This window comes from Bufo bufo, chromosome 9 (genome assembly GCF_905171765.1).
Source record: "Bufo bufo chromosome 9, aBufBuf1.1, whole genome shotgun sequence".
Taxonomy (NCBI): Eukaryota; Metazoa; Chordata; class Amphibia; order Anura; family Bufonidae; genus Bufo; species Bufo bufo.
The window spans coordinates 217360354-217377017 of NC_053397.1; the positions used below are offsets into that span (position 1 = coordinate 217360354).

Sequence of the window (16664 nt, forward strand, 5' to 3'; positions counted from 1 at the left end):
AACTGAGCCAAACGGATTCGTTCTGACACACAATGTAAGTCAATGGGAACGAATCCGTTTTCTCTGACACAATAGAAAACGGATCCGTCCACCTTTGACTTTCAATGGTGTTCAAGACGGATCCGTCTTGGCTATGTTAAAGATAATACAAACGGATCCGTTCTGAACGGATGCAGACGGTTGTACTATCTGAACTGATCCGTCTGTGCAGATCCATGACAGATCCGCACCAAACGCGAGTGTGAAAGTAGCCTAAGCCGAACAATGCTATATACACTATGACCACTAGGTGACGCCATACAATGTACGGTAAGTAAAGGGCATAACTCTTTACTGGGCCTAACTATATAATAAATACAATGAGAATTTCATGGGGGGGGGAAAGCTAAAAAAAAAATATATATCCTGCAAAAAGTGAAAACAAAAATACAAATGATAACAGTAAAAAAAAGTTAATAGCGGTTCATTAGAAATATGACTATTACTAATAAAAGATTATACGAAAAACTCAGTTGTTTATTTCTTTTTTCCTTATGCATAAACTGTAAGTTACAAATCTGTAAAAGTGCTTCTGCTCCAACAAAAAAGAAAAAGACATCAAAAGCAGTAGAAACGACACACTGGGTATTCCAAAATTCAACACAGTATACATCTATAAAAGAGAAGTCAGCCCAGGAAACGTGTGTAAAACACGCAAGTCACCCCAAAAAAGTGCTTTATCACAAGAGGAAAGTTTACAAAATGAAACATATGGTAAAAAGAAAACAAAAAATGTGGGTAACGGACGTCCGGCCTCCCCCGCTCTCTATCATCATGAGATATACATGAGACATGGCCGGGATCAATATACTAGTGTTGTCTATACAATATGGAAGGCTTCCGGGCTTTACCACTGCTCCCAGCTAATGTCGTCTCCTCTTCCAAAGACAATGAAAAATCCCATAATCGTTAGGAAAATCACTGCATTCCCTGCGAGGACCAGGCCGCATGCTCCCCACAAGATCTGGAATAAAACACACGACAGACAATCCTTGAAATAACATCCTGGATGTTCAGACAGAGCGACATTTGTCTCATTTGTACTTGAAATAATTTAAATATTTGCAGGGAAACCATCTGAGTATTTGTCATTACTCAAGCACGCCACCTAGTGGCTGAAACCTAGAACTAATCTAATACAGGTATTACTATTGGCATGAGAAATTATAAGGGTATTTCCAGGTTCTAACACTGAGTCATTCCTAGTGCAGGGGACGGACAGCTACACCTCATTTAATGACCCCCCCCAGCTTTGTCCCAGGTCTAACACTAGGGTATTCAGAAGCTGAATATGGTAGGAAACATTCAAAGGGGTTATCCGCTTTTTACTATTGATAATCTGTCCTCTGGATAGGTCATCAATATCAGATCGGTGGGGATAAGTCACCTGGCACCCTGCCAATCAGGCCTAATCGCTTCTATGGGACGGCTTTGTCTGTCCAAGTGAATACTACAGAGCCGTCCCATAGAAGGGAATAGAGACGCCATACTGGTAATTACACTGCTCACCACTGCAATTGCTGCGGCGAGCAGGTAAACAAAGCAGAGAAGGCAGCACTTGTACGAGCGCTGCTTTCTCTTCAAACTGCTGATCGGCGGGGTGCCAGGTGTCTGACCCCCACCAATCTGACAATGATAACCTATCCTGAGGATAGGACATCAATAGTAAAAAGCAGACAACCCCTTTAATGAAAACTATGCCCATATTACTGAATGGCAGCGCACAGCGCATGCACGGCCATTTATTTCTATGGGACCAACGGAAATAAGCCGAGCCAGTGCTCGGCTATTTTCGACAGCCTCATAGACATGAATGGAGGGTGGCTGCGCACTCGCAGTGCGCCTCCACGACCTATCAGACAATGGGAGCATATCCGAGCAATATGCCCCCATTATCTGAGATGGGAAAGCTCCTTTAACAGGTCTGTATTAGGGATCTATGGGAAAGCTGGATGTATCTCAGGGCTCATGCACACAAACATAATTTCTGTCTGTGTCCATTCCGTTTATTTGCAGACCGTATGCGGAACCATTCATCTCAATGGGTCCGCAAAAAAAAAATAATAATAAAGTTACTCCGTGTGCATTCCGCTTCCCTTTGTCCATGTTTCCGTTCCGCAAAAAAATAGAACATGTCCTATTATTGTCCGCATTAGGGACAAGGATAGGACTGTTCTATTAGGGGCCAGCTGTGCCGTTCCACAAAATACTGAATGCACACGGACGTCATCCGTAATTTTTGCGGACCGCAAAATACTTACGGTCATGTGCATGAACCCTAATTAGAGAAGGGCTACAACTGAATGAAATATCTTGCAGCATACAAAAAGTATGCAGGCAGTGTGCTTCACAGGTTATGTGGTGTTTTATACAGGCTGAGCATCAAATCTTTTGTTTTCGGTGGATTCTCTGCTCATCGAATGTGTATAGGGCCCCACAACTCTCCAGCAATGGCAGATTTCAAGGGATAAGGTTCGGGTTGTTGTGAGATAAGGGATTTTTTCCCCTCTCTCTGTTAAGAGCATGTGCACACTTGGCCGACTAAATGGGCCAGCATCACGGTTTGCAGGCATTCCTGCAGCTATAAGCAGGCAGTATGATGGGCCCATGAGGGTCAAGTTATCTCTCGTTAGTAAACAATTAATATTGTCTGAGTAACAATTACTTCTATAGGAAAAGAGCCATAAAAGCTTCTATAAAATCATATTCCTAAGACTCATAAAAAGCCTTTCTGGTCCCCTTTCCAAGAAAAGCCGTGTTCCTGACAGAAAACTTTGTCCAACTCTGATTTCCCCAAGCTGTAATTTAACAGATGCAGTCAAAGCCTGGAACCCGCTCCTTCACAGACTCCTGAGGTCTGTCCTATTTAGAGATTAGTCTTCCTTCTTATATGAAACACATGGGCGCCATCTGGTGGCACAATTTCAAAACTGCACCATGCTCTACCGTGTGGGCGGCATCACTCAATCTTCTAAACTCTGAACGTCAGCTCCTTTGAAATTGACTTTTCTCACTCCAGATAATGAGATTTAAGAATAAAGGCTACCCGTTCTATCATCCAATACCAAGACATGAACTTTACCTAGTTTTTGTTTTAAATCTTTGCATTTTTTTTTTTTTCTAATTTACAATGCCACTTTATATACTAAAATGAAAATAATCCTAAAATACTGCAGTTTTTATAACAAGCCTCATAATATGCCGATACCTGATCTGATACAGCTGGGGGCACAATAAGTGATGGTCACTGCTGATCTCCCTCCTGCACAGGGACCTCTGCAGAGGTCATAGAGCATGCCCAAAACACTCCCCCATAGAGATCACCGAGTCATCTCCAAACTACAGGTTCCTATGGACCATGTGGCCGATGTAAAGCAAAACTCTGGACGCTCTTAAAAGCAGCTCAAGAAAAATTATCCTCCATAAACATGTACAGCAAATACCGGTAGAATAATTTTTTTTTTAATAATATAACTTAAAAAAGTATGCATCTGGTTTTAGTCAGTAATAAAATACAGGTGATACATTTCAATTAAGTATTTTTTAAATTATGTTTGATGAGCGCTAGAGTTGTAAGGAGTGGTGACTAAGCATGCATGTTAACGCTCCATACAACTCTAAGAGTGATACAGAGATTGCCGTTTCCAGGTAAAAACAAAAAGAAACCGACGTCCCTAAAATCTGTGTGTGTGGCATTAGAAAGTGAATGCCTTGGGGACTGGTGGAGTCACTGTGTACATACATTACTTATCCTGTACTGATCCTGAGTTACATCCTGTATTATACTCCAGAGCTGCACTCCCTATTCTGCTGGTGGAGTCACTGTGTACATACATTACATTACTTATCCTGTACTGATCCTGAGTTTTACAGCAAGACACGGAGGCTCCTATTGCTATCTCCTTCTTTACTGTCACCACACAGCAGCAAAGAAAAAACTTTACATAACATGACGTAACCATAGTAACATCTCCCTCCCCTCACAGTCCATATAACAGACGGCTCCTCCTATAGATCCTCCTCTTTCTTTGCTGCTGCCACCAAGATAAGTACTTATTTTGGCAGCTCCTGTGTTTACATTTTATATCTTATATATACCTTATATATGTGATTATATTACTGTGTATTGGTCACTTGCTGTTATTACACGCTTCTGCTAGCGTTTCTCTTGCTGTTCATTGCTTGGGACTTTGCTCCCTCTGCTCATATCATTTACCGCTTTCATTTTTATTAAGGTTATTAGGCCTGTTTTACCTAGTCCTCCCCCTATGGCCCAATAGGTGCCGATCATTGCGGTTTATCTTTGTACCCATTATATTTTTCCTTTGCAGGTTCCGTTCCTACCCCATCGGCGCTGCGTTTCCCGCGCTCACCTCAGTCTTTTCCTATGGCCGCGTGATCTCGCGAGATCTCAGCGGCCATATTGGTACTCCTTTGGCCGTCTCCCGCTGTTCTCGCGGGATTTCGGCGGCCATTTTAGTTTTTCTCAGTTTCTTCCCGCCGATTCTCGCGGGATCTCGGCGGCACTTCCTGGTTCTCCGCTTCCGTCCTAGGATCCAGTCGCCTTCTCCGGCGCTCCTGCACATCGGGTGACTAACCCTGTTTCAAGTACCTACTCTGCTTGCCCTGCGTTATAACATATATCCGGCCTATTAAGCCCTCTTTTAGCCCCACCTTAGACCAGTTTAGCCTAATCCCACCATCAGTCAGTTATACAGGGAGACCGTCCTGGTTCCTATCATGCCTCGATCCGAGCCTACCCATGAGGCCTCTACACCCTCCTCCCCTGATAGGGATGCCCACATTGGAGTTGACACTCAGGCAGTAGCGCTGCAGCGCTCTGTCACGGCCGCAATTACTGCTGCAATGGACTCTATGTCCTCTGTGCTGTCGCAGACTATTGCGCAAGCACTGGCTGGCCACCCTGTTTCAGGGTCTGTGCAGCCTGCGGCCCCCACAGCTCAGCAACCTCCTATGAATAGTCCTGTGTCACAGGTACAATTGACTGGTGCGCCTCCGGCCACCCTTGAACACGCGCATAGATCGCGTAAGAGAGCCTTTCCGCGCCAGGCAGAACGGGCGCGGCCTTGGAAATGCGCTAGAGCGCAACAATTGAGCGATTCTGACGCCGAGATCGGGTCAGATGAGGAGGCCTTTGCTGATACAAATGCTGAGTCTGAGGATGAAACGCATGCGGGGCCCAGTTCCCCCCTCTGCCCCACTCTTTCCACTTCTCAAGTGAAGGATTCCTCTGCTAGGGCCACTCTGGCCTCTTCCCTTGTTGACCCTTTGGGAGAGCCCATGTTTGACCCTAACGCCCTCCACCATCCCAGATCGGCGGAGTGGCTGCCGACAGACCCTGTTGGTAAATACCTGGAACATTGGGTCCGCTGCCCCCTTAACAAGGAGGCGAGAAATAAGATGAAGGCTGAATGCCCTAGGCCCATTGTGCCTAATAAGGTATGTGACACCCCTGTGGTAGATCCCAAGGTCACACAATTCCTCGCCAAGTCCGGCTGGAATCCCCGTAAGGGGTTAGACTCAGCTCTGCGCAGCTGTCAGGACAAGCTCCTAGATGTCTTTGGTCCTCTGGCCAAATTATTTGAGATGGCTGAAAATGCCAGATCAGATGGGTCTCCTATCGACCCTGAGGAAATGAGAGGTTGGATCCAGCGTGCAATCTGCATCGCTGGCAACGCCAATTCCTCTCTAGCAATTGAGAGAAGGAAGGCAATTTTATTTAAAATTGACCCGAAACTGGCCAACCTGGCCCTTACTGAATCAGGCGCAGACGCTCAGGGTCATCTCTTTGGAGACTCCTTTATAAAGGATTTAAGCCGGTTCGTGGGAGCATTCACTGCCCTAGATAAGGCCCAATCTTCAATTAGGAGAGTATTCCAGGGACGGGTCTCCACCAGGGCCGGCAGTATTAGGGGCCGTCTGTCCGGCCGTTCCAATTTTCAATCCCGCAACGCGGGCAGAGGCTCCTTTCAGCAACGCCCCGCCTTCCAGGAACAGAGGTTTCCATCCCCGTTCTTCCCTGCCAGAGGTGGTCAATGGCGTGGCAGACCCTACAGAGGAAATCAGTCCTCACGACGTCATTTCGGTAAGTCCTCCCCCGATGGGGGCTTCTTTGGAGCATTGCATAGGGGGCAGACTCCTGCATTTTTCCCCTGCTTGGGCGGCAATAACATCCGACCCTTGGATTTTATCCACTGTAGAAGGCTTCCACGTGGAACTCGTGGCTTCGCCAGACCAGATTCCAACCCCTCCCACCTCCCTGCTGTCTCGCCCCGACGCCGCGCTGGTAGACCTAGAACTCACTTCCCTCTACCACAAGCGGGCGATCGAGAGGGCACCACCAGGCATGTCAGGTGTCATCAGCTCTATCTTTCTGGTCCAGAAGAAAGGGGGTCAGATGCGCCCTGTTATCAATTTACGGGCTCTGAATGCGATTGTCCGCTATCGCCACTTCAAGATGGAGGGCATCCATCTACTCCGAGATCTCCTCATGCCGGGCGATTGGTTTGTAAAACTAGACCTCAAGGACGCTTACTTAACAGTACCTGTGTCAGCCCCATCCAGGGACTTACTGCGTTTCCTCTGGAGGGGAGAAATCTGGAGGTTCTCTTGCCTCCCTTTCGGCCTTTCCTCAGCGCCATGGTGCTTCACAAAACTTATGCGACCAGTGGTGGCCTGGCTCCGTAGTCGTGGGGTACGCCTCATAATATACCTGGACGACATTCTTGTCATGCACCAGTCAGCCTCGACTCTGTTGATACATCTCCGCTGGACGACGGACCTTCTATCCCGTCTAGGTTTTCTAGTCAACCACGAGAAGTCGTGCTTAGAACCGTCGCAGAGGATGGAGTTTTTGGGGTTTACCGTGGATTCGGTTTCCGAATCCCTCTCGCTTCCCGCAACGAAGCTGCGTTCCATACGCAAGGAACTCAGACATGCCCTGTCTATTCCTCGGCTGTCCCTACGCCATTTGGCCAGGATCATAGGTCTTCTTGCCTCTTCGATCCAAGCAGTGTTTCCGGCCCCATTGCACTACAGGGCCCTGCAGCGCTTGAAGATAGCGCATCTCCGCTCTGGCGCTGCGTTCGCAGACACTCTGATCCTGGACCCGGAATCTCGGGAAGAGATCGCTTGGTGGATCGACAACCTGGAAGCATGGAACGGCAAAGCGATATTCGGTTTACATCCCGATTTCACTGTCGAGTCGGACGCCAGCCTTCACGGTTGGGGTGCCCACTGCAACGGGATCTCCACGGGTGGCCGGTGGTCCACAGAAGAGGCACGACTTCATATCAACGCGTTGGAACTTCTTGCCAGTTCCTTTGCCATTCGGAGTTTCACCAACGGGATGGCTCGGGCGTGCATTCGTTTGAGGATGGACAATGTGTCTGCAGTGCGATACATCAACCGGTTGGGAGGTACGCGCTCGGCTACCTTGGCTCGGTTAGCGAAAGATTTCTGGGCCTTTTGTCTCTCCAGGGATGTCATGGTTCAAGCGGAATTCCTCCCGGGACTCCACAACAGTCGGGCGGATTGGGGCTCTCGCTACCTTACGGACAGCAGCGATTGGATGCTAGCGCCAGAGACATTTTCAGAGTTATCCAGGAATTGGGGTCCTTTTGCGATAGACCTATTTGCCTCACGTCTGAACACCCAGCTTCCACGGTTTTTCAGCTGGCGCCCGGATCCGGCGGCAGAGGCAGTGGACGCGTTCCTGCAACCCTGGTTCGGTCCGCTGATGTATGCATTCCCGCCATTTGCTATGATCCCGAGGATGATGTTACATGTTCGTCGTCATCTGGCCGAATTGGTAGTGGTGGTTCCCTTCTGGGGGACTCAGGCTTGGTTTCCGTCACTACTGGGTCTCCTGATAGATGTGCCGTTTCTTCTCCCGAATCGGATGGATCTCCTCCAGGACCCTCGAGGATTACACCACCCGCTCCTGTTGGACGGATCCCTACGTCTGATAGCCTGCCGGATCTCAGGACGCCTGGAGAAATCGGTAATATTTCAGAGGCAACTAGACGCCTTTTGGACAACGCATGGGCTCCCGGCACCAGAAAATCTTATCGGGCAGCCTGGCGATCTTGGTCTAGTTGGTGCGTGGAACGGGACTTGGATCCCGTTTCGGCCCCTGTGACCCATCTTTTAGATTTTCTTACCTCCCTTTTCGAAGCGGGTAAAGCTTATCGGACAATTAATTTGTTCAGATCCGCTATTTCGTCTACGCATCAGGGTTTTGATGGTGTCCCTGCGGGACAGCACCCTTCCGTATCGCGTTTGCTTCGCGGTTCCCGCATGTCTCGTCCTCCCCGTCCTCGCTTTACCACGACTTGGGACGTGTCTTTGGTTTTGTCCTTTTTATCCAACTGGCCAGGTAACCCGGATCTCACGTTACGGCAGTTGTCGGCCAAGTTAGTGGTTCTTTTTTGCCTGATATCCTGTAAGCGGGTCTCTGATGTTCGGGCGCTTGATCACGACGCCAGATCTTTTACTCCGGAAGGGGTCACCTTCAATATATCCAGACGTACTAAGACCAACATTAGGTCGGTCTCTTACCCATCGTTTCCAGCCTCGCCGGTTCTTTGTCCGGTGGCTTGTTTGAAGGAGTATGAATCTCGGACGCGTACTTACCGGTTGTCTTCGGTTCCTCAGCTTTTCTTGTCCATTCGGCATCCATTTGGTCCTGTCTCCAGCCCTACTTTGGCGCGTTGGATGAAGTGGATTATGTCGCTAGCAGGAATTGATACTTCCATATTTACAGCTCATTCCGCTAGAGGCGCATCAGCTACCGCCTTGGCTGTTTCGGGGGCACGATTGGAGGATATTCTACGTCTTGCGGACTGGTCTTCGGCATCGACCTTCAGGGAGTATTATTTTAGACCGCCTCCACATTTGTTTTCTGCTGTGATTGCTCAACTTTAAACTTAGCAATAGGAGCCTCCGTGTCTTGCTGTAAAACTAGGTGATTTTCCTAGTCTATGACGGAAAGTCATGGTTTTATTAAAGACACGGAGGCGAGTATTGCCCACCCTGGGATTCCCTCCCTTACAATGTATTTTCTGTGGTTTTCACTCTGATTTGCATGCTTTGTCTGCATAGTCGGCTTAAGATTTTTATGATGGCAGGATCGCGTATGACTAGCGATGTATTCTTCTGCCCATTGCTTAATTTGTTTATCACTTTCAGGAGGAAGTTGATTCGCTGCGGGCTTCAATTGCTCTGCTCCAGTTATAGCCATGTTGGCTTTCAAGGAAGAAAGGTTCCAGTGATCTCAGCTGATGATGTTCGTTCGGATGTTCCGGTGGTTCCATGCTGGTCGTTTTCCCGATTCAAGGTTCCGGTTTCGTGTTCGGTGGTTCCGGTCATGGTGTCAGGCTCGTAAAGAAAGAGGAGGATCTATAGGAGGAGCCGTCTATTATATGGACTATGAGGGGAGGGTGATGTTACTATGGTTACGTCATGTTATGTAAAGTTTTTTCTTTGCTGCTGTGTGGTGACAGTAAAGAAGGAGATAGCAATACTCGCCTCCGTGTCTTTAATAAAACCATGACTTTCCGTCATAGACTAGGAAAATCACCTAGTTACATCCTGTATTATACTCCAGAGCTGCACTCACTATTCTGCTGGTGCAGTCACTGTGTACATTCATTACATTACTTATCCTGTACTGATCTTGAGTTACACCCTGTATTATACTCCAGAGCTGCACTCCCTATTCTGCTGGTGGAGTCACTGTGTACATACATTACATTACTTATCCTGTACTGATCCTGAGTTACATCCTGTATTATACTCCAGAGCTACACTCACTATTCTGCTGGTGCAGTCACTGTGTACATTCATTACATTACTTATCCTGTACTGATCCTGAGTTACACCCTGTATTATACTCCAGAGCTGCACTCACTATTCTGCTGGTGCAGTCACTGTGTACATACATTACATATCCTGTGTTACATCCTGTATTATACTCCAGAGCTGCACTCACTATTCTGCTGGTGCAGTCACTGTGTACATACATTACTTATCCTGTGTTACATCCTGTATTATACTCCAGAGCTGCACTCACTATTCTGCTGGTGCAGTCACTGTGTACATACATTACATTAAAGTGGCACTGCTGTGTGCAAACTCATTCTCGACTGATATGAACAGGATTTACAGAAACGTCCACAGGCCAGACCCTGTACTATTTGTGGATAACCCCCCTTTCTATGGACGTCATATGTTACTCACCACATTCATTCTGGCGAGAACAATGGGAAGGCCAAATGCAGAGACCACAATCCCGGTGGTGAAGAAGTACGCCAGTTCTTGGCAGGCACTGCTCGCTGCGTCGCTGTCATCACCGACTCTTTTGGCAATAAAATGTGGAATGGGGCAAATAGCATAAAATATCAAAACAAAGAGGGGCCAATAGACTCTAAAAAGAAGAAAAAAAAAAATTAAGTACCAGAGACGACATCCCTGGGGTAGAGGGGAATGGGGACGACGCTCTTATTCTGCTGGATGAGCACCCGACATACCTCTAGTCCCCACTAACTTTTGACACCTCCTGCTTTATGTCTAGATCAGAATAAGCACAGCATTTGTTTACAGCCTATATCCATGGAGAACTATATCCCTACAAGACCTCTGTTTGCCATCAGTGAATGAAAACATTCTGACAGATGCAGAGAGGTGGCCGAGCAATGAGCTGCTGCAGCATAGATATTTCTAAAAGGAATCTATTTGCTAAAATTATCATATTACAGAAGACCCATTACCTCTCCTCACATGTCTGGTTTAGTAACAACCTGCATTCCCTATGTAATAAGAATTTGGAAGCATCTATTCTTATAACTATGTCCCTCTATTATTCCTACTAGAAATTTATGAAAGCATTGCCTGCAGTCTGCAATAAAGGTTCAGCTGGTTGTTATCATTTGGAAGGAGGGTCCCTGCATAGTCTGACACTGGCAGCAGTGACTAGATAGTGTCAGACTGTGCAGGACACACTGGTAACCCCCAGATGGACCTTCATTGCAAACTGCTAGCAATTCATTCATAACTTCTAGTAGGAATTCTAGAGGAATAGCACAATAGTCAAATAGATGCTCCAGATTTCATATTACATGGGGAACGAAAGTAGTTACTAAAGCAGACATGTCAGGAGAGGTGACAGGTCCTCTATAAATAGGGTAGATAAAATGGGAATATCCCTTAAAGGATCCGGCCTGGAGGTGCGCCATTTCTAACCAGCTCCTCTTCCAGGAATTTACTGCAGGAAAATTAGTTTAGGGGTCACTAACTTTTCACAAAACGTTTGATATGTCATAGAGACTTATCAAAAGTTTAGATCTGTAGGGGCCTGAGCGCTGAGACCCCCACGGATCCCTAGAAAGAGGAGAGAGAATGGCGAACATATTGCGCTCTCTCTCCTCGCTGCACGAGATGGACTCCATAGACGTTTATGTGCCTCTCTCCATTCTGTCCTCAGCAGCGAGGAGAGAGCGCGATATGAGAACGCTCGTTCTAGGGATCAGTGGCGCTCAGACCCCCTAATTATCTAAACTTTTGATATGTCTCGGACATATCAAAAGTTTTGTGAAAAGTTAGTGACGCTTTAACTTTACTCTGGGAGTAATGGTGCCATAAGACACAGACGCAAGATCCGTGTTTCCCAGCATCACCCCCAACTGGTGACACTTGGAACCCTTTTATATCATTATGTAGAACTAAAATAACAAAGAAATTGAGAAGTAGTTGTTTCCACTTTCCAGCAGGACCAACCCTACCAGAACTGTACGATGGGATTCTTACTTGTAACTCTGTAAGGCACATCCCAACATGAGGAAAGTTAGACCAATGGCTCCACTAAATGATAAGGCGACAAGACCTAAAAGGGATGAAAGATAAGATATAAATCCGTGAAAGAGACGCAATTAGCGCATTTCATGCTACCACACAACTGGACAGAGGTGGGAAGCACAGCAGGTTGTTGATGAGTATCGAAACGATCACCTATCTGATATTATGGAAACAAATGACCGCACTGATCAGACGTAACATTAAAACCTATGAGTAAGAACTCACATTCTGTTGTTCGAAACGCGAAAGCGACCTTTTTAACTGACTCTGTGATGTTTTTAGAATGTGACTAATAAAGGATCAAGTTTTAGAAAAGCTGGAGATTTTTCCTGGTTTATAACATTAAAACCACCTAATATTGTGCAGATCGCCCTCGTGCTGCCAAAAAAGTGCTGACCCATCAAGGTATGCACCTCATAATACCTCAGACGGTGTCACATAGTATCTGGCGCCAACATGTTATCAGGTAAGTGACGTACACATACAGGCTGTCCACATGATGTAAATCTGATTCCTCAGACCAGGCAGTTTTCTTCCATTGCGCCGTGATCCAGCTCTTATGCTCACAGGACCATAGTTGGTGCCTTCAGCAATGGACCACGGTTAGCACGGGCGCTCTGGATAGTCTGCAGCTAAGCAGCTCCGTACTCAGCAAGCGGCGACATCCTGTGCGTCCTGACTATTCATCGCCAGCAGTAATGTCAGCAAGTAAGCTCTTCTGCGGGATCGGAACCAGACGAGATAGCCTTCAGCCCTATACACATCAATGAGCCTTCAGCGCCTTGACCTGTTCACCAGTTCTCCTTCCCTGGACCACTTTTGCAAGGTACTGATTAGGAATCGACCGATTATCAAAAGTATATTATAGGCCGATATTCAGGATTTTGTACATTATCGGTATCGGCATCTAAACTTGCCGATATACCGATACTGCGTATAAAGCGAATACTAGTTAGCGCTTCCATTATGGAAGTGCGCACTAGTATGCATCGGGTGTCGGGAGCGGGGAGGAAGTGCAGCAAGCGCTTCCGATACTCACCCTCCCTGGTCTTCTTTGATGGGGCCCGCGCTGCACTGACCTGACCCCGTACAGCGTCAGGACGTAGTGCTCTGCAGATGAAGAGGAGCCGCGGCACAGGAGAGGTGAGGAGTTTTTTATTTTATTCATCTGAGGTCTGATAGGGGTTAATAATGGTCTGATCTGAGGTCTGATAGGGGTTAATAAAGTCAGTGAGGAGGGGGTGATGGTGTGGAAATTGGCATTTGGCACTAGTATATTATAAATGTAAATTATAAAATTAACTACCAACTAAGGGCTTTATTAATTTATCATTTACATTTATAATATACTAGTGCCAAATGCAAATTTCGACCACCTCAGTGACTACCAACTAATATAATATATATTATAAGATATAAAATATCGGTATAAATTATCAGCTATCAGTCTGAAAGTTCACAGATTATCGGTATCGGCTCGATCCCTGGTACTGACCACTACATACCGGGAACACTCCACAAGATCGGCCGGTTTGGCGATGTTCTGGCCCAGTCGTCTCTTGTCGCTCATTTTTTCTGTCTCCAACACAACTTCCAGAACTGACAGTTCACACGTAGCCAAATATTTCCCACCCCCGAACAGGCGCCGCTGTCACCAAATGATCAATGCTATTCATTTGATCTGTCAGAGGGCATCTGTCAGCAGTTTTGTACCTATGACACCGGCTGACCTGTTACATGTGCACTTGGCAGCTAAAGGCCTCTGTGTTGGTCCCATGTTCACATGTGCCCGCATTGCTGAGAAAGATGATGTTTAATTATATGCAAATGAGCATCTAGGAGCAACGGGGGCGTCGCCATTACACCTAGAGGCTCCTCTCTCTCTCCAATTACCGCGCCCTTTGTATTTATTATGAACGAGGCCCAAGATGCCATTATCAAAAGCAACCATGACATTAGGCTACTTTCACATCTGCACTTTGCAAAACGCTTCCGTATTGTCCCCACGCATTGTCAATGGGGACAAAACAGATCAAGATGCATTCTGTTCCGGCTTGTGACTCACCGGACACAAAACCGCTGCAAGCTGCGGTTTTGTGTCCGGTCTGCGAAACAGAAAAAAAAAAACTGATCCGGCAAAAAAAATAAAAAATACTGTAAGGTTACTTTCACACTTGCGGTATTCTTTTCTGGCGGGGGAACAGACTGCTGGATCCATGTTAACGCTAGCCCACTGTGGCGGCTGGAAGTCGGCTCCAGCCCCATTCACTATAATGGGGGCGGCCGCAGCACGGCAAACAAGCCGGGAGGCGGCAGAACAAAAACCGTAGCATGCTGCAATTCTTGTCCGGCCTCCTCTCGGCATGTTTGCCGTGCTGCGGCCGGACCTCTGGCCTGCCCCCATTACAGTGAATGGGGCCGGAGTGGACTTCAGGCGTCACGGATCCAGCAGGCTGTTCCACCGCCGGAACAGGTTACCGCAAGTGTGAAAGTCGCCTTAGTCAATCGTGCCAGATCCGTCACCCATGGACTTAGGGTACTTTCACACTAGCAATAGAGGAATCCGGCAGGCAGTTCCGTTGCCGGAACTGACTATCGGATCCGGAAATCCGTGTGCAAACGGATACAATTTGTTTCATTACAAAATGCCTTTTTCGTAAATAGCACTGGTAACGACCCAAACAAATAAATCCTCACATTATTTGTAGTGTTGAGCGAACTTCTGTTTTAAGTTCGGCGTCTAAAGTTCGGCTTCCGGTTAGCGGAGGATCCCGATATGGATTCCGAATTCCGTTGTGGTCCGTGGTAGCGGAATCAATAATGGCCAATTATTGATTCCGCTACCACGGACCACAACGGAATTCGGAATCCATATCGGGATTCTCCGCTAACCGGAAGCCGAACTTTAGACGCCGAACTTAAAACAGAAGTTCGCTCAACACTAATTATTTGTCCTACACAATGAAAACTGAAAGAAATCCCAGAATTGCTGTTTTTGCTCATTCGGTTATAAAGAGTGATCAACAATTTGTGAGCGACCCAATAAAAAGTACCAATGAAAACTGCAAACAACACGGCTCCAGCAATGAAAAAAAAAAATGGTTGCACAAAAACAAGGTAAAACATTTGAAGTATTTTTATTGCACAAAAATAATAAAACCTAAAAGTAAACTGAGGAACTTTGGTATCTACAGATTCGTATCGACCCCCAGAATAAGCTTAATACGTCAGTTATATCACACGGCGAACGCCATAAAAACAAAACCCGTAAAGCAACGTCGAAAAAGGCATTTTTTTCATCAGTTCAACCCACAAATAATTTTTTTTAAGGTTTCTCAATACATAACATGCAAAATTAAAACACGCCATTGAAAAATACAACTCGTCCCGCAAAAACTACGGCTACCTCAACGGAAAAATAAATACGGCTATGTGAATGGAAAAGTGAAAACGTTACGGCATCTGGAAAGTGGCGAGGGGGGAAAAAAAGTCGTTTTAGTTCTGAAAGAGTTAACACAGATATTTCTGGCAGTGAAAGGACTGTGCTATACTGTGCACACAATGTAAGTAGTTGTGTCACTGGAGAAGGTTCGTTACTTTGTGCACAGAATAGAAGCAGACTTCACACACAGGAAAGAAGCTGCGGCCATATTGTGCATAGCGTGAAAACAGAAAAGAATAAGACAATACCTTTAATCCCCGCCATGTTTAGGGCAGCGCTATCTTTGGTACAGTGTGTGTTTACACTGCTGCTTCCTGACTGTCAGCCAGGAAACAGGAAGCGCCGCCAGGAACTCAGCAACCCGGCATGCTACACTATGATTGGTCAAGTTGGCCTGTCAATCACATCAATCGAGTCAATGATTGGCAGCCAAGAACTACCGCCTCCCTGCGTTTTTTTCTCTTCTGTTGCTGCGAAAACATAGTGACAGAAGGCAGATTACGAGACAGAACGTTCTGATTGGACGAGAGGTAAGCGTCGAGCAAGGTACAAAGACTTTGATTGGACAGTAGGTGCGGCATGGTAAAGAACTGCGCTCCCATTGGACATTCCGATGTCAGTCAGACCTGGCAGATGGACTTGGAGCAGTCAGCTGCTTTGTAATCGCAGCGAGGTTTTTGTTCCTGTGAGTTTTTAGTCTGTTCGTAGAGAAACCATTTTTATGAAGTATTTAACTTCACAGTAAATAATAAACGCATAAAAACCGCACCGGTCCGATCCTGGTCTCCAAACGTGGAATTCTCTCAAAAATTTCTCTATGGTGTATATTAGCGACCTGTTCTGTGTGAGAGCAGGACAGTTTTGTATTTTTTCATCTTTTATTGGAGAGCGATAATTTTGTTCTTTTTATGTTGATACATTAGTATGAGAGAATATATATATTTTTTATCTAAGAGCGCCATTTTGTGGTACGTATAACACATAGGGCGTTATTTATTATGGCACTATGAAAAAAGTCTGTCATTTTGTTGCAGGTGCAGTTTGAGTCAAAATGTGCGACTTTTCAGCTTTTTCTGACACTTCGCTTTCCCAAAAAAGTGGGTGGGGAGAATATGGGCCTTGGGTGGGACCTCCGCACCTGACACATTTAAAGGGCATCTGTCAGCAGTTTTGTACCTATGACACCGGCTGACCTGTTACATGTGATCTTGGCAACTGAAGGCATCCGTGTCGGTCCCCTGTTCCTATGTCCCCGCATTGCTGAGAAGAATGATGTTTTAATATATGCAAATGAGCCTCTAGGAGCAAC

The 16664-nt window shown here is 46.4% G+C and overlaps 1 protein-coding gene across 1 annotated transcript; it reads right to left on the reverse strand.

The window, feature by feature from the left end:
- Positions 1-493: 493 nt before the first annotated feature.
- LEPROT lies at positions 494-15744 on the reverse strand. Its single transcript, XM_040407057.1, has 4 exons — positions 15604-15744; positions 11866-11941; positions 10300-10486; positions 494-1003 (listed from the first exon to the last, which is right to left on the reverse strand). Exons 1-4 carry the CDS (start codon positions 15617-15619, stop codon positions 887-889), a joined length of 396 nt encoding a protein of 131 aa, XP_040262991.1. The 5' UTR covers positions 15620-15744; the 3' UTR covers positions 494-886.
- Positions 15745-16664: the final 920 nt, after the last annotated feature.

What these genes read in the sequence shown, in the direction of transcription:
- LEPROT (XM_040407057.1), bottom strand. An exon ending in TGTGCCTTACAGAGTTACAA is followed by an intron (nt 10,487 to 11,865) that starts GTAAGAATCCCA and finishes TCTTCTTTTTAG; the next exon opens with AGTCTATTGGCCCCTCTTTG. An exon ending in TTCTCGCCAGAATGAATGTG is followed by an intron (nt 1,004 to 10,299) that starts GTGAGTAACATA and finishes GTTTTATTCCAG; the next exon opens with ATCTTGTGGGGAGCATGCGG.